General features: G+C 38.1%; 1 protein-coding gene across 1 annotated transcript in view; it reads right to left on the reverse strand.

Moving 5' to 3' along the window:
- Nucleotides 1-6245: 6245 nt before the first annotated feature.
- LOC149418781 (uncharacterized) overlaps nt 6246-27787 on the reverse strand; it is a 63618-nt gene continuing 42076 nt past the window's right edge. The window contains exon 5 of the mRNA XM_089639000.1: nt 6246-6922. Coding sequence (XP_089495126.1) covers nt 6741-6922 — 182 coding nt within the window. The 3' untranslated portion in view covers nt 6246-6740. The remainder of the gene's footprint in view (nt 6923-27787) is intronic.

The following is a 27787-nucleotide window of genomic DNA, read 5'->3' on the forward strand; positions in this document are numbered from 1 at the left end:
TTGTTAAAAAACGTGAGATTTTATCTTCATATATTCTCTTACTCAATGAAAAATCTGCATTTTGATTTTGATTAAATCCATTAATTGCAATGTATTCTTGTGTTTCGTTATTGATATCCCACTTGACTGGGTCACATCCCACGATAAACAGTCTATTTTGCGACTGCCTCACAACTTCTACGGCTGACGGAGTAGGCAGCATGGACAAATCGTGTTGTTTAGAACTAGTAGGAATTTCACATTGAATAGACTCGGTAGAAGACGCACTGTGAATTGCGTTAGAAAATTCCGAATCATCACTTTTTAATTTAGAAAAAAATGTCTCAATATGTTTCGTATGCTTTATAATATTTTGATTTTTTTCTTCTTTTTCCTTAGCCTTCCTTTTATAAGCTGCACCACTAGGTTTCTTCTTCAATTCACTCATTATTTGGGTAATGAACTAAAACGCAATGTACTAATTAATTCACACAAATACCGCTGCGAGTACGTAATCAATAGAAGCGCGCGTAACCGGCGACATCCAAGCTGAAAGTGATGAGTGTGACTGTCACCCCGTCATCCGTTCGGAAGTCCGGTGCCGGCCGCTTAGCCCCTGCCCCCGCTGCGCCCTTTGCCCTGCAATCTAGCAACGCCCGCGAACGAATCCACGAGCGAGCGGTCTTCTATTAAAAAATCATGCGATGGAGGCATGGAGGAATAATCAAGAAGGCGAGTATGCTTTGGAAGCTCTGCATCTCTACAGAAGTAAATAATCTTTTATATTGTGTAAGCAGGTGCATACTAACTTACAAAATTAAGTTTATATATATATATTTTTTAATTCTAGGGGCGCCTGCCGGCGCCCCTTTGTAACTGGCGCCCCTAGGCACGTGCCTACTTTGCCTTAGGGTTAATCCGCCACTGATTGGAGTAAAATTATAAGTAAAAATTTGGTTAGCATTTTTGAGAACATTTTTCACGTTTGATATTAAAATTTAAAAATTTAGAAATAGTAATGTTTATTTTAAATGCATACATCGGTAAGATAATTTTATCTGGTTTCTAAAACAGTATTTTTTTACGAAAGGGTTTGTTCCCCTTTTCCTGATGGGCTCGTCTATCAATTTGGATGCCTATGGGTGATTACATTTTCATAAGCACAGTTTCTCGTTTGGCCGCCTGCAAAGTTAAAAATGTCAAGCTGTAATTAAAATCATTGCCAAAACATTATAGGCCAGTGCAATTAGCGCCAAAAAGGGGGTCGCGATCGTAATTATTCCGGTTGTCAAAATTTTTTGATATGTTTTATAAACTGATCCCCTGATGTAAAATCTGAGTTTCCGACCTTGGCGCACCTGAAAAAACCGACCGAAGTCGCGCCAAAATATAGTTTTTCCCAAATATCTCATTTCCAATACAAATTTCGGCTAAAGTAGATAACAAGTATAATAGAACATAAAATTACCTACAACTTTTGACAGAACAATTTTCTTATATCTCTAATAGGTAACGAGATAGAAAGTCGTAAAGGTGCGTATATTTTTGAAAAAACAAGTTTTTTGCGCGACTAGGTTTGGTTTTTTGTAAATACCTCGTTTCCAGTGGAATTTCTCTAATCCACCAAAACCAGGCCAAAATTGAAACAGAGGTAAAGTGTTTTGAACTTGGCATTCCTTGATTTTATTTTTCTTTAACAATTATATTTATATATTAGCCGAAATTTGCATTGGAAATGAGATATTAGGGAAAAACTAGATTTTGGCGCGATTTCTGCCGGCTTTTTTCAAAATGGCGGCGCGAGCACAGGTGCGCCAAGTTCGGAAACTCAGATCTTACATCAGGAGATCAGTTTATAAAACATATAAAAAAATTTGGACTACCGGAATAATTACGATCGCGTATCGCTAATTGCACTGGACTATTAGTTTGGCTTTCACGATTATAAAGTCGGTGTAACTAACTAGGTAGTTAGTATTTAGTTATTTAATTTGTTAATTTTCAAAAACGAGGTTGAAGAATTGCATACTATATAGATATAACATAAAAAAGTTTCATTTTGTCTAACCGTGTTTAAAATATTTTCATCATTTTACACATTAATTAAATGATTTATTATTTTTTTAATAACTAGCTGTACCCCGCCACGTCTTGCTGTGGTTCAGTCTGTCTGAGAAGATAGATAAACAACAGCGCGTTTTGCTTTTGCGTTCAACAGATGGCGCTCTTTTTAAAAAAAACGCATATTTTTACCTGTCACAGATGACATCTATATAATACAGGTATATAAAAACATACGCGTATTCCAAATGCAAAGTTGTGACAAAATTTAAAATCAATTGGTAAAGAACTTTCGGAGATTTAAGATTTTGAACAAACAAACATTTACATTTTTATTTCTACAGATTTATTCCGTAAAATATAATTATATTTAGATATCCCTGTCGAGTTGACATTTTGACCCGAAGAAGCGAAGAAGAACACAAAACTTATTTGATTAGGAACTTGTGTTAAGAGTCAGTAATAATAATACTTGGATGACTTGTATAGCGCCGTTTTTGTGCAAAAACACCTCAAGGGCGCTGTACTTACCTACTTGACTATTATTATTGTTATTTCCAGCGGAGATATTTTATTTATAACTTAACTCAAAATATCTCTCTTAAAATTTTCACAAAGTTTGGGTAGTTTCAAATTTTCGTCACATTTAATGTCGCCAGCGCCATTTTGAATTTTGAACACTCGATTCCCGTTAAAAGCCGATTCTCAGGGCATTTCAGCTTTTGAACAAATACGAAACAGCTGTTATAAGATCTTGACGTTTGTACTGCATAGTACCTACGAGTATATGATAATTTATCAAATAATGTTTTAGTTTTTTAAGTTTTTTTTATTAAAATCACACAAATTACACAAAGTCTTAGGACATACAAAGATTATTTATGCATCCTAACAATGTTTCAAAGACCCAATCCTGTCTGATTACGTCTAAAAGGGATCCAAATGATAATCTAGTCTCCTTCAACGGAAGCAATCTTCCGAACAGGCCTTCCATTGATATGCTTGGTATAACTATAAGTGACCAGCTCAGGTACGGGGGCTCCATCGAAGCTAGAGTAAAGTTGGCCTCTCAGAAGCTGGGCGTACTGTACAGGTCCCGCAGATACTTTAATAATACACAACTGCTGACCCTGTACAAATCGCAAGTGCGCCCTACTGTCGAATTTGGCAGCCATCTCTGGTCTGGAGCCCCAAAATACCTGAAAAAAACCCTTGACTCTGTGCAGAAACGGGCGGTCCGTTTGATAGATTCCCCAATCTTAACAAACGGACTGCAATCTTTAGAGCACAGGCGTCAGGTAGGTATGCTGTCCTTGTTCTATCGGTATTACAATGGAAGATGCTCTGAAGAACTAGCGTCATTGATCCCTTCGGCACCGGTGCGTAGTCGGGATACACGCCAAACGCGCGCCCAACATTTGTACACAGTTGACACTTGTCACATGAGAACGGGTCGCTTCTACGATTCGTTCTTAAGTTCAACAGCTCGGCTGTGGAACGAACTGCCGGCCTCTGTGTTTCCTCCTCCTACAACATGGGACTCTTCAAGACCCATGTTCACTCCTTCCTCTCCACAAAAAGACCCTCCACACAGCATCCCCAAAGATGACATGCCCTGAGGGAAATTATTTTCTTCAGGGCCTCCTGTGTGGAGTAAATATAAAAAAAAAAAATAAAAAAAAAATGTGAGTTTTCTTTTATTCAAAACACTTAAACGCAAGGTATACCATATATCTTCAAGCATAATTTATCATTTAGCCCGTTGTCCCATGGATCGGTAAGCAATCGACATCAACCGAACGCTGCAAGACCCCGTAGAAAAGTTCCACACTGAACTGTGCTTCAGACCGTTGCCTTACTATAGAGAACTTAATTTTCCGAGCAGGGTCTTACCAACCCGTGGGACGACGGGCTAAGCAGTTTTATTTTTTAAAATTTTCTATTCTAAGTAATAATATTATATGTATTTGTTTTCTACTACGGAAGATTCACCTGCCTAATTTTAAAACGTTGATAAAACTTTATTAAAACAGTCAGTATAATTTATTAATTTATTTGTGAGTAAGTACCATTGACTGAATAATTTTATATTCAATATTTATTGGCCTTATTATGATAACTTTTGAGGCCAAGTATGATAACTTTTTGATTTGATAAGTATTAAAAACATTTACTGTAAAAACCCACAAATTTCCAAACGGGTTTTCCTCACTGTGCATATTTGATCTAGTTAAAACTGGAATGGTCTTGAAATAAAGTTATGCTACCAGAGTTGACCCGAACTCAGTAGGTTAGGTACTTACACAGATGCATTACTTGCAGACATCATGTTTTTACATGTTAATCGACTCGGAGCCGGCCCTGAGACAAACGACGCCTGGTTCTAGTGAAAATCCAAAGGGCGCTGTATTATGCTGCGTCTAATAAACAGGACAAAATTTCCGCGAGCCGGGCCGCGAATTATGGGAAAGGAAACGCAAAACGCCGATTGCGGTTGCTTTGTTCCTTTGTGGCTCGGCTGGCGGAAATTTTATCCTGTTTATACGCAGTCTTATCACTGCACCAGATACTTGAGGTGGTTGTCCCATAGCCTGGGAAGGGCGACCTCTAGGACCTGCGGGGGCCCGGGCGGGGCGCTGTCCTCTTGGAGGCCCTCTTGCAGCCGGCCTGGTGGCGTTCTATCCTCTCGGGGGCGAAGTTCCGTCCGCAGCAGGAGCACCACACCAGGGACTCGAGGTGGTTGTCCCATAGCCTGGGAAGGGCGACCTCTAGGACCTGTGGGAACCCGGGCGGGGCGCTGTCCTCTTGGAGGCCCTCTTGCAGCCGGCCTGGTGGCGTTCTATCCTCTCGGGGGCGAAGTTCCGTCCGCAGCAGGAGCACCACACCAGGGACTCGAGGTGGTTGTCCCATAGCCTGGGAAGGGCGACCTCTAGGACCTGTGGGAACCCGGGCGGGGCGCTGTCCTCTTGGAGGCCCTCTTGCAGCCGGCCTGGTGGCGTTCTATCCTCTCGGGGGCGAAGTTCCGTCCGCAGCAGGAGCACCACACCAGGGACTCGAGGTGGTTGTCCCATAGCCTGGGAAGGGCGACCTCTAGGACCTGTGGGAACCCGGGCGGGGCGCTGTCCTCTTGGAGCCCCTCGTACAGCCGGCCTGGTGGCGTTCTATCCTCTCGGGGGCGAAGTTCCGTCCGCAGCAGGAGCACCACACCAGGGACTCGAGGTGGTTGTCCCATAGCCTGGGAAGGGCGACCTCTAGGACCTGTGGGAACCCGGGCGGGGCGCTGTCCTCTTGGAGCCCCTCGTACAGCCGGCCTGGTGGCGTTCTATCCTCTCGGGGGCGAAGTTCCGCCCGCAGCAGGAGCACCACACCAGGGACTCGAGGTGATTGTCCCATAGCCTGGGAAGGGCGACCTCTAGGACCTGTGGGAACCCGGGCGGGGCGCTGTCCTCTTGGAGCCCCTCGTACAGCCGGCCTGGTGGCGTTCTATCCTCTCGGGGGCGAAGTTCCGCCCGCAGCAGGAGCACCACACCAGGGACTCGAGGTGGTTGTCCCATAGCCTGGGAAGGGCGACCTCTAGGACCTGTGGGAACCCGGGCGGGGCGCTGTCCTCTTGGAGCCCCTCGTACAGCCGGCCTGGTGGCGTTCTATCCTCTCGGGGGCGAAGTTCCGCCCGCAGCAGGAGCACCACACCAGGGACTCGAGGTGGTTGTCCCATAGCCTGGGAAGGGCGACCTCTAGGACCTGTGGGAACCCGGGCGGGGCGCTGTCCTCTTGGAGCCCCTCGTACAGCCGGCCTGGTGGCGTTCTATCCTCTCGGGGGCGAAGTTCCGCCCGCAGCAGGAGCACCACACCAGGGACTCGAGGTGGTTGTCCCATAGCCTGGGAAGGGCGACCTCTAGGACCTGTGGGAACCCGGGCGGGGCGCTGTCCTCTTGGAGCCCCTCGTACAGCCGGCCTGGTGGCGTTCTATCCTCTCGGGGGCGAAGTTCCGCCCGCAGCAGGAGCACCACACCAGGGACTCGAGGTGGTTGTCCCATAGCCTGGGAAGGGCGACCTCTAGGACCTGTGGGAACCCGGGCGGGGCGCTGTCCTCTTGGAGCCCCTCGTACAGCCGGCCTGGTGGCGTTCTATCCTCTCGGGGGCGAAGTTCCGCCCGCAGCAGGAGCACCACACCAGGGACTCGAGGTGGCTATCCCGTAGCCTGAAAAGGGCGACCCCTAGGACCTGTGGGGGCCCTGGCGGGGCGCTGTTCTCTTGGAGGCCCCCGTGCAGCCGGCCTGATGGCGCTCTATTCTCTCGGGGGCGAAGTTCCGCCCGCAGCAGGAGCACCGCACCAGGGACTCGAGGTGGCTGTCCCGTAGCCTGAAAAGGGCGACCCCTAGGACCTGTGGGGGCCCGGGCGGGGTGCTGTCCTCTTGGAGGCCCCCGTGCAGCCGGCCTGATGGCGCTCTATTCTCTCTGGGGCGAAGTTCCGCCCGCAGCAGGAGCACCGCACCAGGGACTCGAGGTGGCTGTCCCGTAGCCTGGGAAGGAAGACCCCTAGGACCTGTGGGGGCCCGGGCGGGGCGCTGTCCTCTTGGAGGCCCCCGTGCAGCCGGCCTGATGGCGCTCTATTCTCTCGGGGGCGAAGTTCCGCCCGCAGCAGGAGCACCGCACCAGGGACTCGAGGTGGCTGTCCCGTAGCCTGAAAAGGGCGACCCCTAGGACCTGTGGGGGCCCTGGCGGGGCGCTGTTCTCTTGGAGGCCCCCGTGCAGCCGGCCTGATGGCGCTCTATTCTCTCGGGGGCGAAGTTCCGCCCGCAGCAGGAGCATCGCACCAGGGACTTGAGGTGGTTGTCCCATATCCTATGGAAGGTCGCCTCGCAGTCCAGATTTCCGTCCTCTGAAAGAAAATTAAAGCTTTTTTTAATTTTCACTTGTTGATACCGATAAAAACCTTGTATATCCATGTAAGTACCATTTCAGCAGAGCGATACTGTGATACCTCTACCCGTAGAATAAGAAAGAATACTCTGGGAGTATGTACATACTTTATAGGTATGTACCTATTTTAGCATTTACTGTGTTAGGCCCTGTTCACACTTCCGTTTTAAAAACGGATCCGTTTTAAAAACGGACCATACTCTACGAAAAAAAATAATTGTCGATTCAACAAAAACATGTTATTTGCTCATTCTTCAGTAATGGTGCGCAATGGACGACGATGAAGCTCTTGTTGTCATGTGGTACTTATTAAAAAGAAGGAAAAAAGTGAAAAGAAAATTTTGGGTACACCACAGACATAGGAATTAATAGACGAGAAGATAATGGCGAGGGGTAAAATCAACTGTTGAAGAACGAAGGGAGTGAAGCTGACTGTGATTCGTCAATAAATCAATCTGACAGTAAATAGGCATCTCGCATTATAATATCACCATTTACTTCTTAAAAGTAAAATCTGCTTTTGAATGAATAAACATTTTTACATGGGAGCGCAAATTACTCGCCACGTTATGAACAAATTTGCGAAGTACAAATTCGGCAAAAAAATTCGGTTCTATTTTCAGAGTCGAATATTTCGTTTAAGTATTTAGTTAAGACACTTTTATAAATGTTCATAATTTACTTCCCAGCAACCAACCAGCTTTGTGTTTCGCGTCCAGACGTTTCTCGATGTGATAGTAACAACTGATTCATATTATACGATGTGAATATGCTAAAAATAAAGTAAAATAATGCTTATATATGGAATGTAATACGACAATTGGGTTTATTCTCTTTTTCACATCTATTTTTACAAGTTTTCATAGTACAAGTCAACATTTTGCCGTGTTATTTCGTAAAATGAACCGATGATGCCTCGACCATAGTTCGCACAAGAATGATGACGTCACGTTTTCAAATTTCACTTGAGGCCATACGCGAGCACAGCCGGCTCCAATGGAACCGGTATGGGGAGTGGGGATAATACGCTTTTAATCACTTAGGGCAGGTCTACTAATATTCATATGTCTATGGGGTACACCCAAACCAAAAAAAAAAAAAAAGAAAAAAAAAATTATCTAAGTTTATCTAAGCTAAGCATCGTTCCTAGTTGCTCTGGAAATTTATCCCAAAATTAACAGAAATAACTCGTTTTTCGACTCAATCTTAACTTTAAATAGTAAATCATAAGTGTAAAATCATCATCGAGTGTTATCTCGGGCCCCCAATACAGGGCACTCGTCCTTTTAATATCTTAAAATCTCCCATTTTCAGACGTTCTGTTATTGTTACCTGACTACCCACTGACAGACAAAACCACAGAAAAAAACATTTGGATCTGACCATAGAAAAAGCCACAGAAAAAACTTTTGGATCTGACCATAGAAAAAACCACAGAAAAAACGTTTGGATCTGACCATAGAAAAAACTAAGAGAAAAAAAAACAAACAAATCAAACAATCGCCCTATCTATTCCACAGACAAAAAAACACATAACATAACATTTAACAAAAAATACAATACAAGTGATATGTAAGACATTAAAAACAATAATTCCTGAATGGCAGATTCCCCATGTACCCCCCCAGGGGGTAAAGATCCCTTCAAAAAATCGGGAACTACGCCAAGGTCACCGATAATCCGGAGCCGTAGCAGTCCAGAGCTAGCTAAGTCTCCAAGACAAACCCGAGCCAAAAGTAGAAAGGTCATGGATAAACAACAAAAGAAGGGAATCAAGACCAATAATTTCCACTTACACCAGCTCTGCTTTTTCTACCACCGCCGCTACTACAAAATCCTCACCAACAACAGTCATATCCAGTCTGGCGCTTCTTTCTACCCAAGAAGACAAAACTCCTCCCATCAAGACCAAACCGATCGTGACTCCTATTCAAACCCCCCAATTTACTTCTTCTCAGAATATGAACCAGTCCGAGTCAGCTCTAAATATTGTACAAGTTGCTACTCTGGCACTGAAAGCAGCAGAACCTCTCAAGAGTACAATATCCAAAGAAGTCCGCGAAACCATAATTTCATCTTTACTGGAAATAATTGAAAAAGGAGCAAACTTGGGACAGCAACTTCATGCCCTGGAAGTCCAACTACTTGAAACAAAAGTAGAAAATGCAGAATTTCAACTGAAGGCAGAAGAAAGGCACTGCAGGGAAATAAAGGCCTGTGCCAACGCTCAAAAGACACCCCTACTCAGTTATGCCTCAGCAACGGCAAATCGAGGAGATGACACTAGACATGCCATAATAGTTTCATCGTCAGAGCTAGGAGCGACGTCGGAATCTATTACATCAACAATAAAGGATATCATCAAGCCAGCAGTTCTCAGGGTGGGTGTCAGTGGACTGTCGAAGGCCAAAAATAACAAGGTAATTATTACTTGCCCTAAAAAGACAGACGCCGTAAAAATACTGACAGAAATTTCAAAAGCAAATAAAGGATCTCTAAAAGCTCAAGACGGCAAGCTGCTCCGACCTACAGTGATCCTCAAAGGAGTTGCAAATGAATATAAAGACAGTGAAATCCTCCATATGATCATTCAGCAAAATGATCTTATCTATGAAAAAATCCAAGACCGAAAACCAGAAGACTGTATGAAGATCCTTCGAACCACAAAAAATCGAAATGAACAATTAAGGAACATAGTACTAATAGTCGACAGTGAAATAAGAAAAGCACTACTCAGTCTCGGCCGTATCAACATCGGGTACATGAGGGTGCACGTGGAGGATTCCTCATCACTAGTTCAGTGTTTCAAGTGTATGGGATTCGGTCATTCCTCTTCCAACTGCAATGCTACAAAAGACAGATGTCTCCACTGCGATCGAATCGATGGTGTGCCCAAAAAAGGACGACGATTCAGCAACAAGGTGTTGGAATTGCAGTAAAATTTCTACCAACAAAGATGTTTATTCGCATAAAGCAAATAGTAGACAGTGCCCTTATCGGCAAAAAATGGAAGAGAGAGCCCAGCAAAGAACTGACTATGGAAAATAAGGGACTTGAAGATCTAAATGAGGAAATTGAAGCCAAATTGAAATATGGAAATTCTATGTCATTTGAAAGTCCAGAACAGTGTGGTAAAGTATTCACAGAAAAAAAACTTTCTCTGAAATTGCTAACTTTAAATATCCGAAGTCTAAACCGCAATTATCAATGACTTTATTGTATTACTTCAGAGGATTCAAGTTAGTTTTGATGTGATTATTCTAACAGAGTGCTGGCTAAAAGAAACATACCAACCAAAAGAAATTCCTAATTATAAAGTATATCACACTGAAAGTAATTATAATCACAATGATGGAGTTATCGTTTACGTTTTGGAAAAACTAAAAATCGTTGTTAAAGAACCTAATTTCGCAGAAGGAAATTGCTTATTAATAAAAATAGAAAATGATATAAGTATTGTAGCCTTATACTGTTCACCATCTTTCAGAAAAGTGTCGACATTTTTAAGTTCTTTAAACTCAGTACTCTCAGAAGTAAATCACTTTCAAAATGTTACTGTAACGGGAGATATTAATATAGATTTGCTGAACGAAAACCATCCAAATACTGTAGACTACAATATACTCATGGCGGAGAAAGGCCTTAAAAGTGCAATTCTTCTACCAACACGGGAAAATTCCTGCCTAAACCACATTATGGTAAGATCTCGTAAACGAATCAATGCTATTGTCTGCAACACAGCTATCACAGATCATTTCCCCGTAATACTGGCCTTAGAGACGAAAATTGTCAGAGAAAATAAAATAAAAAATATCGAAACTCTCCTAAATTTTGAAAAAATTAATGAAGACATGTTGAAACAAAACTGGACATCAATATTGACATCATCAGACGCAAATCTTGCAATGGAAATTTTTGTTCAAACTCTTCAAAATACAATAAAAAAATATGAAACCAAAAAACAAAAAAAACAACAAACGAAGCATTACAACCATGGATTAACAGAGGCTTAATAAAATGTATTAAGAAACGAGATAAGATGCACATGCAATGTAAAACACATCCACAAGACGAGACCATGAAATTTAATTATCTTAGATATAGAAATATGTGTAAAAAAACTATTCACTCTGTAAAAGAGGAATATTACAAAAAGAAAATCGAAAATAACTCACAAAACCCAAAGAAAATTTGGAACGTAATTAAAGAAATTGCTAACATAGCCCCGAATAAAATCACAGACATCTCGCAAATCAAGACGGAGCAAATCTCGACAAATAACGCCGACCCTGATATAAATAGACTTAACACTCTTAACAAATACTTTGTAACAATAGGACAGACACTTGCCAATACGTCCCTAAATAAGATGAAAACAACAGAGAGACAGCTAACTTTGAACTACAGAGCAAGAAGAAGCCAACAAAATTCTCTTTTCCTTCTATCAACAAACAAAGAAGAAATTAATAGGATAATCTCTGAACTGAAACACAACTCAGCACCTGGAATAGATGGAATCACTGCAAATGTCATAAAGAAATGCAAAGAAGGTATAATAACACCGCTAACACACATTTGTAATCTCAGCATGCAAACTGGAGTATTCCCAAATTGCCTCAAAAAAGCAATTGTGTGTCCTATATTTAAAGGAGGAGATCCGTCTTCTCCTAGTAATTACAGGCCGATCTCTCTATTGAGCATTTTATCTAAAATCCTGGAAAAGCTTATAAGATTAATGAATTACTTTAATAAGAACAAATTAATCTCGCCACAACAATTTGGGTTCCAACAGAAAAAATCAACTGAACATGCGATAACAGATATGACCGAATATTTGGCGAAGAATTTAGATGCTGGTAAAAAATGCGTGGGAATCTTTCTAGATTTACAGAAAGCGTTTGACTCAATTTCACAAAAAAATCTATTAAGGAAATTAGAAATGATGGGTGTGAGAGGCATCCCACTCGCATGGTTTGATGACTACCTCTCGGAAAGAACTCAATTGGTAAAGAACGATGGAAAGTTAAGCAACACGGAAAAAAATTTATTCGGAGTACCCCAGGGCAGTACACTTGGACCAATACTTTTTCTTGCGTATATAAACGAACTATGCAAAATAGACCTAGAAAATGGGAAAATAATATCATTTGCCGATGATACAGTTTTACTTTTTAAAGGAGAGACATGGGAGGAGATAAAATCAAAATCTGAAACAGGTCTAGTAAAAGTATCAAAATGGCTAGAATGCAACCTCTTGACATTAAATGCCAAAAACACAAATTCAATGTTTTTTTCTATGAACAAAAGAGGCAAACCTAACAGTGACATTTTTTTTATTTTTATTTTTTTTATTTTTATTTATTCACATTTAAACCCGCTAAACTACTTGTGTAGTTTGTCAGCAGGGACATAGAGACAACATTTATACACTCATAAGATACAATTTGAACGGTACATAATTACATAAATTGGTTACATTGCAGAAAAGTTTAAATAGCAGCATAAAAGCCTTATATAATAAGCAAGTAAAAATAAATGTATGAACAAATTAGTATTATCAACATAAAACATAAAAGCCTTATAAAATAAGCAAGTAAAAATAAATGTATGAACAAATTAGTATTATCAACAAGTACATCAATAGTTTCATAAATAGAGGTAGGTAGTCAGGTATTATAAAATAATTGTTTTTCCATTTTCTAAGAATATGAATTCCATTTCAGGGGCATCAGTATAGATCATTATTATCCAATAACCATTTCCTTAGATTATATTTAACATTGGCAGTATACATGTTATTATTTTTAATTGTCATTGGTAATAAGTTAAACATTTTGGGTACTATATAGTTTAAAGTTCTTTCACCATATTTATTAGTACATTTCGGAACTACCAGTCCTTCATTTTGAGTGAATCTTGTGTTATGTTTATGGCAAACTCTTTCCCTATACAATGAATCAGACAATATAACATGTTGACTTACAATATTATAAAACAATAATCCTCTGACAGGTAAAATATTCAGAGACTTGTATATTAATTTAATGTTACTTCTGTGTTGATTGTCATATTTATAGATTAACAATTTTATAATGGAGTTTTGTAATGTTTGTATATAGCTTATATTAGTTTTACAAGAATGTCCCCAAGAAGTAATTCCATAACGTATAGTGGATTCAGCCAGAGATAAGTAGATTAACTTTAAAGTACTTATAGGCACGAAATATTTTATTTTATAAATCCTACCCACAATAGCTCGTAGACGTTTACAAACATTAGCAATTTGTACATCCCATTTCATGTAGCAGTCAATAGTAACACCCAAATATACATAACTTTTGACAAAATCAATGGTTTCACATGAACAGGGCTGTGCAACATTTTTATGTATGCAGTCAAATGTGTGTGTATATAATGAAGGAATTACATTACATCTGGCGTGTGGAGATCTGATGTGCATAATTTTAGTTTTTTTGGCGTTTATAAAGAGGCCTGCATCATGCGACCATTTCAGTAGGGCAATAAAATCATGTTGCATAAGGTTCATTGCAGTAACCAGATCTTCGTGCGATATTACGAGCGCCGTATCGTCTGCATATACAAAATGTTTAACAAATGAAAACAATTTTCTCATAATTGAGACATAAATAATATAAAGGGTTGGCCCTAGAATTGACCCCTGTGCAACACCTTTTGAGATATATTTTCTTTTGCTAAATTTTTTAAGAATTTTTACTCTTATTTGTCGATCAGTTAGTAAATTTTTTAATAAAACTAGCAGCTTTCCTCTAATTCCTATTGCCTCCAGTGTTTCTAATAGTTTATTTGTATCAATGGTATCAAATGCCTTAGAGTTATCTATGAATAAAACCAAAACTTGTTTTTTTAGATTTAATTCATAATTTATGTGATTTGAAAATTCCTGAAGCAGCATTTCCGTACTTTTTTTCTTTTGAAATCCATATTGGTTGGGATCCAACAAAGAGAAAGATTCTAGATATTTATTAAGTTTTATGGAAATGTATTTTTCAAGTATTTTTTCTAGGGCTGGCAATATGCTTATTGGCCTATAATTTTGAATATCTGTATGTTTGCCCCCTTTGTAAATTGGCCTAATGATGCTACTTTTTAGTTCATCTGGTATTACTGCTTGCGATAAAATTAAATTGATAAAGTGTGTTATAACAGGCCCTAAAATATTAATATGTGTCTTAATGTCAAACATTCGAATGTTGTCAATCCCTGGTGACTTTGAATTGTTTAATTTGCTAACAATAATATTGATTTCTTGGCAGGTAGCTCTGGGTAGGTACATACTATGTTGCACTTCATTCGGCCTGACGGTCGATGCTAAATAATCACATTTATGTATCATAGAGTTAACACTATTTGTAAAATATTCAACAAACTTATCTGCTACGGTTTCTTCATTATTCGTATTTAACATATATTTCGAGATTATTTCGTCACAACTACTTTTGGACTTGCGTCCTAATAATTTATTTATTTCATCCCAAGTTTTTTTTGTATTTCCAAAATAATTTTTGAATTTATTGTTAAAAAAGGTAGACTTACATTTAATAATTTCTTTTGTCACCTTATTTCTGAAAGTTTTATATTCCAATTCAAAGAATTGATTGCTAGGAAAATTCTTCCACCTTCTGTACAATGAATCTTTTTTTTTAATGTTTTCTAAGATATTAGAAGTTATCCAAGGTTTTATTGACAGAGGTCTTTTTTTGGGTTTATAATTCATAACGATTTTACTCTGTTCATACAAATTCTTAAAGTTGTTTTTAATTTTACTATATAGTATATTGCAATCTTGTTCCTCAAGCAAGGAGTACCACTTAAAATTATGAATGTTTTTGTCGATTTTGTTTTGCGATAAAAACGAAATTCTTTCCCCGTGTTCTGGGGCTTCTTTCCTTGCACTATATTTAATATTAACTGCAGTTAAAAAGTGATCCGCTATAGTAATATTATTACATACACATGAGGAAAGAGAATCGCTTTGTTTACATCCACTGTTAAATCGGACAAATATGTGGTCTAAACAAGTACGAGTAACTTTTCCTGCTAAAACTGCTTCTCTAGTTACGTCACAAATACATTTGATTAAATAATTATCCGACATTATATTTTCATATGCCATAATAATAGGGTTTTGACAATTTAACAAGTCTAGATTAATATCTCCTATAAGTAAAACATTTTCTTTGGGGCTTATAGTATGCAGAATGGCAGATATTTCATTAAGAAATTGTGGTTGGCTACAGTTGGGGGGGCGGTATATTGCTATGATGTTTAAAATACTCTTGTTTGGAAGTGTCATAGAGCCAAGCACACATTCAAAATGATTTGTTTCTATTGTTTTCTGTTGAAATGTGAATTCATTTCGAACATATAGCAATATACCTCCTCCAGATTTTTTAGTTCGGCAATAGTTGTAGCAATTAAATCCAGGAATATTATACAGACAGACAAGATTCGGTGTTATAGCCGTTTCACATAACATTAACACATGAATATGCTTCCAACAAGTATTTAAGTAGACATTCAAAGTATCCCAGTATTTATAAATCGATCTAACATTCAACTGAACAATATTAATATTTTCCATATTGTAGTTGCTATGAAACTTTAGCCAATCACAGAAATTATGAGTATTTTCGTAATCTACCTCGTCATCTTCTTCAATGTAATTAGACGCCATAATCAATAGTTGCAAAGTCCTTGGCAAGGGCAGCCTTGTAGGCCGGGCAGGAGTCCTTGTCTCCAGTCGGATGTGCAGCGGGCTTCCCAAATCTTGTACAGGTGGCGCAGACAGGCTCGGCGGCGGCTTTTGGGCAGTTTATCCGGGCGTGACCTTCGCCTGCGCAGTGTCCACATCTTTGCTGGTCCTTGCAAAACTTGAAGGAATGTCCGATCATTTGGCACTTGGAGCACACTGTAAGTCCAATGAAGTCACGAACACGGCACACATTCCAGTCCACAAAGACTTTCCCCTGCTCCACCAGCACGTGACGAATGTGGGCAGGAACCTCGAAGACCCGGTGGCAAGTTGATCCAGTTCGAGCGCCAGCAAGGTGACTTAGCTTGCAACTTTTTACTGCGAAATCTAGGCCTGCTTTGTCCTGGGCTCCTGCTAAGGCATTTTTTAGGAAGCACTCGTCCGTTAGGTCACGAGGAACATTGAAGAAAATCACCCTTGGAAGCCGTTTTGTTGGTAATCGAGCGCTTAGAGTGTCCGAGTTTGCTAGACATGGGGTTTTCAGTATTTTATCCTGATCTTCTTGTGTTGCAGTATGGATTACAACGCCTTTGTTTCTGATTCTCCTAATACCCGTCACACGGATTCCAAGTTCTGATGGTCGTAATGTATCTTTTAGTAGCTGTTTCGTATCGTCGCTATCTTTTGTAGAATCCAGCTTTGGGAAGATGCATACAGCAGGTTTGGGGGTCCCAACGTTAAGTCCTGAGCGGTTGATTGATGGTATCATCTTCTGTGGGCCATTTTTCACAATATCGGCAAACGATAGGCTTGCTTCCGTGGCATCGGCTACTCTACGCATCACTGGTCCTAGATCCGACTCCAACTGCAATATTTTTTCTAACCTGTGTTGGTTTTCTGCTTTTTCAATCGCGATCTCTCCCTTTGCCACTATTAATTTGGCATTAACTGTTGCCAGATCAGCTTTGAAACCCTCTCGTTCCAATAACAGCTGTGAAACTGATCTGAATACAGCGGATACATATGCGCTTATCCGCAGTTGTTGATCCTTTGAGACTCTTGACTGCTTTTCAGCAAGGACATCTTGGAGTGCTCTTAGACTTGCTTCAGTGTCGTTCAGTATCTGTACTGAGGACACTGGGATTTCACTATCATTTTCAGACACGTCGGAATAGTCCGATGCTCCGTCAGATTCCTCATCTTCAACCACTGGAGAAATCATTCCCGAGGCCTTTTTTTGTGATGGGGACGTCATCTTATCCAGCATTCTTTTTTTACGCCGATGGCAGCATTCATCAGGCATCGGTGGGATGGACATTTCAATGAGAACAAACACACAATCTTAGGTTGTTTTAAAACTTTCGATAAAAATGTTTAGAATCCGCTAGAATAGTATTATTTTATTACTGTTTTATCAAATAAACTTTTTTGGCACTTAAATTTTCCATATAAATACTGTTTGCACACGAATTCGGAGGTTTTTTTTAGTTTTTTTGCAAGAGCAAAGTGTAAACACGAACTGCTGTCACTGCGATTATTGTTACATTGATTTTAATTTTATTTTAATTTTAATTTTAATCATCCATTTTAATTTTATTTTAATTTTTTATTATTTTTACTAATAAGACATTATTAGTGTAATACTAATTAAACTGGGGACTCGCTTGCAGATAAAATTACAGTTATTCATTCACCATCTAGATAAATTTGCGAAAAAAAAGTTGTAACTAAAGCCAAAACTACAAATCTGTTATTTTTATAATAAATGTTTAATGCAAGATACAGACGTAATGCGTCGTCTCAACGGGGTTGGATTTCTATTTTGATATATAAAATTACATTTAAATGACACCTGTACCCCAGGAACAAAAGTAAACAGTCGCTTACTTTTAATCTCCCTCATTGTAAGACGAATTCCAAACAAAACTCATTTATCTACAGATCCACACACTCTTTTAACTTAAATTATTACCATATTGACATATTTAACTCGACTTTACGCGACATAAAACAAAAACTCAATAATCAACAAAACTCAAACTAGAAGTTCAATCCCTATATATTCCCGTCCTTTGCCTCTTAATCCTTATCCTATATTTCCCCCTCCTCCCCCCCACCCTCCTTTATTTTAATATTTTTAATATTTTCTAACTAAACAAGAAATTAATTTAAGAGAACATCTCTATGCCATTGTACACCAATGTAACACCATTAACTATTCATCAGTGGAAAGTTCATAATTGGCATAATTAATAATATTATTATTGTATCATTATATAATTAAAGATTTGCTGTCAACTTTTCCAAATAAATAAACACAAATATCTCACCCATGCGCATGTCAAGACCTTGAAAAGGTGCAATTAGTCAAATATCTGAGTATTTTAATAGATGACTCTTTGACCTGGAGAGCGCATATTGAAAATAAGGCCAAACGAATAAGCAAACTAATTTTCTTCTTGAAAGATATACGCAACATTGTTGATAAGAAAACCATTAAAATAGTGTACTATGCTTTGTGCCATTCAATTATCAGGTATGGCATACTAAGCTGGGGCGGTGCGGCCAAGACTATACTAGATCCGTTAGCCAAGGCACAAAAAGCTGTTATAAGAGTGATGGATAAAAAACCTTACATGTATCCATCAACACCCTTATTTAAGGAAACAAAATTATTAGATGTAAGACAGATTTATATACATGCACTCATAATGTACTATACAAACAATCCCAAGCTTCATAGTCTTGTTGATCACAGCTACACAACAAGACTAAGATCAGAACAAAGGATGATAGTACCAAAAATGAACACATCGTTTGGATAACGTTTCCATATATTTCTGGCTCCTAAAGTCTATAATGGGTTCAAGCAGCAATGCAGTAAGATTAAAACAGGCCCTCTTCAAAAGAAAATAACCGTATGGCTCATAGAATGTGGCAGAACCAAATCAGAAAGCTTCCTGAATGAAATTATTGTCTGACTGAAGAAAGACCATTAAGTGAATTCATTCCGACTTTATCCATATTATCGCATATATATTTATTATTTTTGTATAATTGTGTTTAACATTGTATAATTGTGTTTTTATTTTATTTTATATGTTTTTTATATTTTCTTATAATTTCTTTTTTATATTTTCTTATTTATTACCACCATAATACGGGCATTTGCCTAGTTTGGGGTATTAATAAAAAATAAATAAATAAATAAAATAAATCATAGCCGAATGATTTTCTGTAGGAATTTTCCAAGTGTTAATTGGTGAGTTGAGAAGTGATGAACTAAAGTTATTTAATTATTTTAGAATAATAATGATTGGATTATTTATATAGCGCCGTTTTCACCATGAAAAATCACATCAAGGGCGCTTAATGGCTTAAGAGAATGTCTATCACTTCCTTTAACCATCTACTGGAATGAGTTTCAGAGAGCTTAACATATCAAAATACAAAATTGAGAAAGTGCATTTGTCCTGAAGAAAGGCTATCGATATTTTAAAGTAAGAAAACAATAACAACTCAAATATTTTTTATTATGTGTTTATTTAACTAATACGCTCTTCCGTGCATCTCATTAAAGCTTTAAAATTTAAAAAAAAAACTTAAAAAAATAAAAATTTTGATGTACAAAAGTTGTGTACACCAAGTGTTTTGTTTTTATTTAGTTAAAGATAAAATATTACCATACTCTTTCTTCGACCAGTGGTATTAAATTTTCGGGATTTATTTCCTTATCCATTATTGTAGTTTTGATTTATTTACTTAACAAAATAACCAAATACAAGCACGCAGCGTGCCTGCTTCCTTGCGACAGGGAGCGGGCGAGGAGGGGTCGGGGTTTGGCGGGGACTCTGCCGGAACGACTGGACGACAAGTGCGAACAGCTCCTTAGGGTAACTGTAATGTATATTTGTATATATCTCCATACTTCTAGAGTGTTTCTTCCTAATTCTATGGGTAGAGGTATCACAGTATCTCTGCTGAAAGATCACAATTAAGATTCTAAACGTTGGTTAAATGGGATCAGCCGTGTTTGATAACCAGATCTGAACAGCCGAGTACTTCACAACCTTCCTTTTCCCCAACTCCTTCTCTCCTCAAATGGGTATGCTGTACTCAGGACAGTTCGGAACAGTCGGGACTGTTGTGCGGTATCCATATACAGGATTTTCCAATAAGAGGTGTTATTTTGAATAGCCCACTATTTCGGTAGATGTTACTTTTTGACATTTGACAAGTAGAAACTACGCCATTAATAAAAATGGAACGATACACGTTTCAACAACGCATTGAAATTATTAAAATTCACTTGAGTGAATCAAATGCAAATCATCTTGAGTGATGAGGCCCATTTCTACCTAAGTGGCTTCGTCAACAAGCAAAATTGTCGCATCTGGGGCTCGGAAAACCCAAGAGTTATTGTTGAAAAGCCTCTCTATCCTCAGCGTGTGACTGTTTGGTGCGGTTTATGGTCCGGTGGAGTCATTGGACCTTACTTTTTCGAAAATGAGGTTGGAGCAACAGTTACGGTGAATGAATCGCTATCGAGAGATGATTAATGATTTTTTATGGCCGGAATTGGATGGTATTGATTTGGACAACGTTTACTTTCAACAAGACGGCGCTACGTGCCACACAAGCAACGAAACCATTGATCTTTTACGATTAAATATCAAAATAACACCTCTTATTCGAAAACCCTGTATATCCTTAGAGCTAGATTTAGTTCTAAACCAAGGCCGCCAGCTACGAAAACCCTGTATATCCTTAGAGCTAGATTTAGTTCTAAATCAAGGCCGCCAGTTACGAAAACCCTGTATATCCTTAGAGCTAGATTTAGTTCTCAATCAAGGCCGCCAGCTACGAAAACCCTGTATATCCTTAGAGCTAGATTTAGTTCTAAATCAAGGCCGCCAGCTACGAAAACCCTGTATATCCTTAGAGCTAGATTTAGTTCTAAATCAAGGCCGCCAGCTACAAAAAAGTGGTTTAGCTTCTTTTCAGGGAATCTAACTCCTTTTTGTATTCAAAACTCACCAACGAAAAGTGACAATTTAAGAGCTATTTCTTTTTAACTTGATATACTTGACGCCTGAATTTATTTTTAAAATCGTTTTGGCAGCACTGGTGTCCCGTAGAGTTACCTACCTGTAGCCCCGGGACAGGAGTGCTCCCAGCAAGAGGCGATATATTTAGGGCCGGCCCCATGCAAGCGCAATGAGGAACTGCAGTCGATTTTTTTTATCAATTTTAAATTTTTATCTTCTAACTTAAATATATGGATTTTTATAGTTACAGTTAGTTTTAATATTTTAAATAATTGAGTTTTAAGGTTAAACGCATCGCTCGTTGTATTATACGTGTTCACAGATGGCGTTAATTAATTAATTTTGTTTAAATACGCTTTTGCAAGGTATTGCTTTACAATATTAAGACAAATCATTTGTTTGCGCCCGTATATACGCAATATGAATATGAATCAATAGTTTTGTTCGTTTAAAGACTTAATTCTTTCGAGAAAGGCACACAAATACAATATTTTACCGATGATTCAATCCAATATTGTATTTGTATGCCTTTCTCGATAGAATTGAGTTTTTATATGGACAAAACTATTTATTCATATTCATATTGCGTATATGAGGGCGCAAACAAATAATTTGTCTTAATACTGTAAAGCAATACCTTGCAAAAGCGTATTTAAATAAAATTAATTAATTAACGCCATCTGTGAACACGTAGAATACAACAAGCGTTGCGTTTAACCTTAAATTTTCCGGGTCTTCTGAAAACGGATCAAATTAATTTGACGTGACCCGTACGTCCGGATGACTAGTCTCAAACAGCGTGCGTTTTTTTCAACCGGCGCTGTACTTTTATGGGAGTCGAGGCGTTTTTTATTCTTAAGATTACCCGCTTTTAACTTCGAAGAACAATAGGTAAAATGTAAGCATCTCGTCACTAATGTTATTGTATTGAATTAAAAAATCATCGGTTCAAATGCGAATGTAGACCAAAGATACCAATACATACTTTCTAAAGGTAAAGAGATTTTAAAATTCCCCAGAAGTTCGTTTACCTCCAAAATGAAACAATATTCAATTGAAATTAGCATTATTGTCTCCATTATTTAGTTATTTTCTCCTTTGTTCAAGCTTTAAAAGTACTCTTTTTGACAATTTGCTTCGGATGAAAACGAAATATAGTGCGTTCTTCTAAGGACGGGTTGTTTCGGAGAATTTGAACAATTCATCAAATTTCAACGTTCATTTCCGAAAGCGTTTGACTCAATTTCACAAAAAATTCTATTAAGGAAATTAGAAATGATGGGTGTGAGAGGCATCCCACTCGCATGGTTTGATGACTACCTCTCGGAAAGAACTCAATTGGTAAAGAACGATGGAAAGTTAAGCAACACGGAAAAAAATTTATTCGGAGTACCCCAGGGCAGTACACTTGGACCAATACTTTTTCTTGCGTATATAAACGAACTATGCAAAATAGACCTAGAAAATGGGAAAATAATATCATTTGCCGATGATACAGTTTTACTTTTTAAAGGAGAGACATGGGAGGAGATAAAATCAAAATCTGAAACAGGTCTAGTAAAAGTATCAAAATGGCTAGAATGCAACCTCTTGACATTAAATGCCAAAAACACAAATTCAATGTTTTTTTCTATGAACAAAAGAGGCAAACCTAACAGTGACATAAATATAAAATTACATTTAAATGACACCTGTACCCCAGGAACACAAATATCTCACCCATGCGCATGTCAAGACCTTGAAAAGGTGCAATTAGTCAAATATCTGGGTATTTTAATAGATGACTCTTTGACCTGGAGAGCGCATATTGAAAATACGGCCAAACGAATAAGCAAACTAATTTTCTTCTTGAAAGATATACGCAACATTGTTGATAAGAAAACCATTAAAATTGTGTACTATGCTTTGTGCCATTCAATTATCAGGTATGGCATACTAAGCTGGGGCGGTGCGGCCAAGACTATACTAGATCCGTTAGCCAAGGCACAAAAAGCTGTTATAAGAGTGATGGATAAAAAACCTTACATGTATCCATCAACACCCTTATTTAAGGAAACAAAATTATTAGATGTAAGACAGATTTATATACATGCACTCATAATGTACTATACAAACAATCCCAAGCTTCATAGTCTTGTTGATCACAGCTACACAACAAGACTAAGATCAGAACAAATGATGATAGTACCAAAAATGAACACATCGTTTGGACAACGTTTCCATATATTTCTGGCTCCTAAAGTCTATAATGGGTTCAAGCAGCAATGCAGTAAGATTAAAACAGGCCCTCTTCAAAAGAAAATAACCGTATGGCTCATAGAATGTGGCAGAACCAAATCAGAAAGCTTCCTCAATGAAATTATTGTCTGACTGAAGAAAGACCATTAAGTGAATTCATTCCGACTTTATCCATATTATCGCATATATATTTATTATTTTTGTATAATTGTGTTTAACATTGTATAATTGTGTTTTTATTTTATTTTATATGTTTTTTATATTTTCTTATAATTTCTTTTTTATATTTTCTTATTTATTACCACCATAATACGGGCATTTGCCTAGTTTAGGGTATTAATAAAAAATAAATAAATAAATAAAATAAATCATAGCCGAATGATTTTCTGTAGGGATTTTCCAAGTGTTAATTGGTGAGTTGAGAAGTGATGAACTAAAGTTCTTTAATTATTTTAGAATAATAATGATTGGATTATTTATATAGCGCCGTTTTCACCATGAAAAATCACATCAAGGGCGCTTAATGGCTTAAGAGAATGTCTATCACTTCCTTTAACCATCTACTGGAATGAGTTTCAGAGAGCTTAACATATCAAAATACAAAATTGAGAAAGTGCATTTGTCCTGAAGAAAGGCTATCGATATTTTAAAGTAAGAAAACAATAACAACTCAAATATTTTTTATTATGTGTTTATTTAACTAATACGCTCTTCCGTGCATCTCATTAAAGCTTTAAAATTTAAAAAAAAAACTTAAAAAAATAAAAATTTTGATGTACAAAAGTTGTGTACACCAAGTGTTTTGTTTTTATTTAGTTAAAGATAAAATATTACCATACTCTTTCTTCGACAAGTGGTATTAAATTTTCGGGATTTATTTCCTTATCCATTATTGTAGTTTTGATTTACATATGTATTTACTTAACAAAATAACCAAATACAAGCACGCAGCGTGCCTGCTTCCTTGCGACAGGGAGCGGGCGAGGAGGGGTCGGGGTTTGGCGGGGACTCTGCCGGAACGACTGGACGACAAGTGTGAACAGCTCCTTAGGGTAACTGTAATGTATATTTGTATATATCTCCATACTTCTAGAGTGTTTCTTCCTAATTCTATGGGTAGAGGTATCACAGTATCTCTGCTGAAAGATCACAATTAAGATTCTAAACGTTGGTTAAATGGGATCAGCCGTGTTTGATAACCAGATCTGAACAGCCGAGTACTTCACAACCTTCCTTTTCCCCAACTCCTTCTCTCCTCAAATGGGTATGCTGTACTCAGGACAGTTCGGAACAGTCGGGACTGTTGTGCGGTATCCATATACAGGATTTTTCAATAAGAGGTGTTATTTTGAATAGCCCACTATTTCGGTAGATGTTACTTTTTGACATTTGACAAGTAGAAACTACGCCATTAATAAAAATGGAACGATACACGTTTCAACAACGCATTGAAATTATTAAAATTCACTTGAGTGAATCAAATGCAAATCATCTTGAGTGATGAGGCCCATTTCTACCTCAGTGGCTTCGTCAACAAGCAAAATTGTCGCATCTGGGGCTCGGAAAACCCAAGAGTTATTGTTGAAAAGCCTCTCTATCCTCAGCGTGTGACTGTTTGGTGCGGTTTATGGTCCGGTGGAGTCATTGGACCTTACTTTTTCGAAAATGAGGTTGGAGCAACAGTTACGGTGAATGAATCGCTATCGAGAGATGATTAATGATTTTTTATGGCCGGAATTGGATGGTATTGATTTGGACAACGTTTACTTTCAACAAGACTGCGCTACGTGCCACACAAGCAACGAAACCATTCATCTTTTACGATTAAATATCAAAATAACACCTCTTATTCGAAAACCCTGTATATCCTTAGAGCTAGATTTAGTTCTAAACCAAGGCCGCCAGCTACGAAAACCCTGTATATCCTTAGAGCTAGATTTAGTTCTAAATCAAGGCCGCCAGCTACGAAAACCCTGTATATCCTTAGAGCTAGATTTAGTACTAAATCAAGGCCGCCAGCTACGAAAACCCTGTATATCCTTAGAGCTAGATTTAGTTCTAAATCAAGGCCGCCAGCTACGAAAACCCTGTATATCCTTAGAGCTAGATTTAGTTCTAAATCAAGGCCGCCAGCTACGAAAACCCTGTATATCCTTAGAGCTAGATTTAGTACTAAATCAAGGCCGCCAGCTACGAAAACCCTGTATATCCTTAGAGCTAGATTTAGTTCTAAATCAAGGCCGCCAGCTACGAAAACCCTGTATATCCTTAGAGCTAGATTTAGTTCTAAATCAAGGCCGCCAGCTACAAAAACCCTGTATATCCTTAGAGCTAGATTTAGTTCTAAATCAAGGCCGCCAGCTACGAAAACCCTGTATATCCTTAGAGCTAGATTTAGTTCTAAATCAAGGCCGCCAGCTACGAAAACCCTGTATATACTTAGAGCTAGATTTAGTTCTAAATCAAGGCCGCCAGCTACAAAAAAGTGGTTTAGCTTCTTTTCAGGGAATCTAACTCCTTTTTGTATTCAAAACTCACCAACGAAAAGTGACAATTTAAGAGCTATTTCTTTTTAACTTGATATATTTGACGCCTGAATTTATTTTTAAAATCGTTTTGGCAGCACTGGTGTCCCGTAGAGTTACCTACCTGTAGCCCCGGGACAGGAGTGCTCCCAGCAAGAGGCGATATATTTAGGGCCGGCCCCATGCAATCGCAATGAGGAACTGCAGTCGATTTTTTTATCAATTTTAAATTTTTATCTTCTAACTTAAATATATGGATTTTTTATAGTTACAGTTAGTTTTAATATTATAAATAATTGAGTTTTAAGGTTAAACGCATCGCTCGTTGTATTATACGTGTTCACAGATGGCGTTAATTAATTAATTTTGTTTAAATACGCTTTTGCAAGGTATTGCTTTACAATATTAAGACAAATCATTTGTTTGCGCCCGTATATACGCAATATGAATATGAATCAATAGTTTTGTTCGTTTAAAGACTTAATTCTTTCGAGAAAGGCACACAAATACAATATTTTACCGATGATTCAATCCAATATTGTATTTGTATACCTTTCTCGATAGAATTGAGTTTTTATATGGACAAAACTATTTATTCATATTTATATTGCGTATATGAGGGCGCAAACAAATAATTTGTCTTAATACTGTAAAGCAATACCTTGCAAAAGCGTATTTAAACAAAATTAATTAATTAACGCCATCTGTGAACACGTAGAATACAACAAGCGTTGCGTTTAACCTTAAATTTTCCGGGTCTTCTGAAAACGGATCAAATTAATTTGACGTGACCCGTACGTCCGGATGACTAGTCTCAAACAGCGTGCGTTTTTTTCAACCGGCGCTGTACTTTTATGGGAGTCGAGGCGTTTTTTATTCTTAAGATTACCCGCTTTTAACTTCGAAGAACAATAGGTAAAATGTAAGCATCTCGTCACTAATGTTATTGTATTGAATTAAAAATCATCGGTTCAAATGCGAATGTAGACCAAAGATACCAATACATACTTTCTAAAGGTAAAGAGATTTTAAAATTCCCCAGAAGTTCGTTTACCTCCAAAATGAAACAATATTCAATTGAAATTAGCATTATTGTCTCCATTATTTAGTTATTTTCTCCTTTGTTCAAGCTTTAAAAGTACTCTTTTTGACAATTTGCTTCGGATGAAAACGAAATATAGTGCGTTCTTCTAAGGACGGGTTGTTTCGGAGAATTTGAACAATTCATCAAATTTAAACGTTCATTTCCGGGTTCTGTGAAAGTCTTATTCAAGTTCTGTTATTATATCATTATAGGTTAGTTGCATGACAGAACTGAAATAATAACAGAATTTGAAAAAATCTTTCACAGAACTTGAAAATTAACTTTTAAATTTGAAGAATTGTTCAAATTCTCCGAAACAACCTGTCCTTACAATTATTGTAGATATGATTTTTCAATATGGTTGGATAATCAAGAAATTTTAAGGGAATTCCCTACGAAGTGGCCACCCTGATGTGGATGTTTTAACTTTAATTAGATTTATTACTCACTTAGGACTGTTTGCTTCGGAAAATTTGAACAATTCTTCAAATTTCACAGTTAATTTTCAAGTTCTGTTATTATTTCAGTTCTGTCAAGCAACTAGCCTATAATGCTATAGTAACAGAACTTGAATAGGACTTTCACAGAACCCGAAAATGAACGTTAAAATTTGTTCGAATTGACGAATTGTTCAAATTCTCCGAAACAACCCGTCTTTAGACTGGTTGTGATCAATCAGCAGTTCAGTGGTTTATGATGGTCGTACTAATCAAACGGTTTTTTTTTTTTTTTTTTTATAGTGAATACCTCACAAGAGTCCCAACTGCTCCCGTCTGGAGCCAGTGAGACTATGGCATCCCCAATTGGGGGATGTTGTGAGGCTGAAGGTAAGTGGGGAAGGGAAAGAGGAAGGTGGGGAAGTACCTGGCTATTCAGATCTAGTCACTAAACACGGCTAAAGCCATTTGGAGCAACGTTTCAATTCTGAATGGTGGTCTTACACCAGGGCGATACTGGTAGTATCTTCCACTCTGGAACGTGCCGCAAATATACTATATATTATTTTAATTAATTAATTGTGAAATAACACAAATTAATCAAATAAAATTTATTTGCGCACGCCGGGTTCGAACCCGCGACCTTCGGAATGGCAGTCCAATGCGTTACCACTGGACTATGCCGGTTTGTTTTAATGACATGGTGTTTTGTACATGTACAATAAATATGTAATAAAACTAATATATTCAGAATAAGC

The sequence above is a fragment of the Hesperophylax consimilis genome, chromosome 13 (assembly GCF_061612785.1).
Source record: "Hesperophylax consimilis isolate HC1 chromosome 13, BYU_Hcon_1.0, whole genome shotgun sequence".
NCBI classification, from domain to species: domain Eukaryota; kingdom Metazoa; phylum Arthropoda; class Insecta; order Trichoptera; family Limnephilidae; genus Hesperophylax; species Hesperophylax consimilis.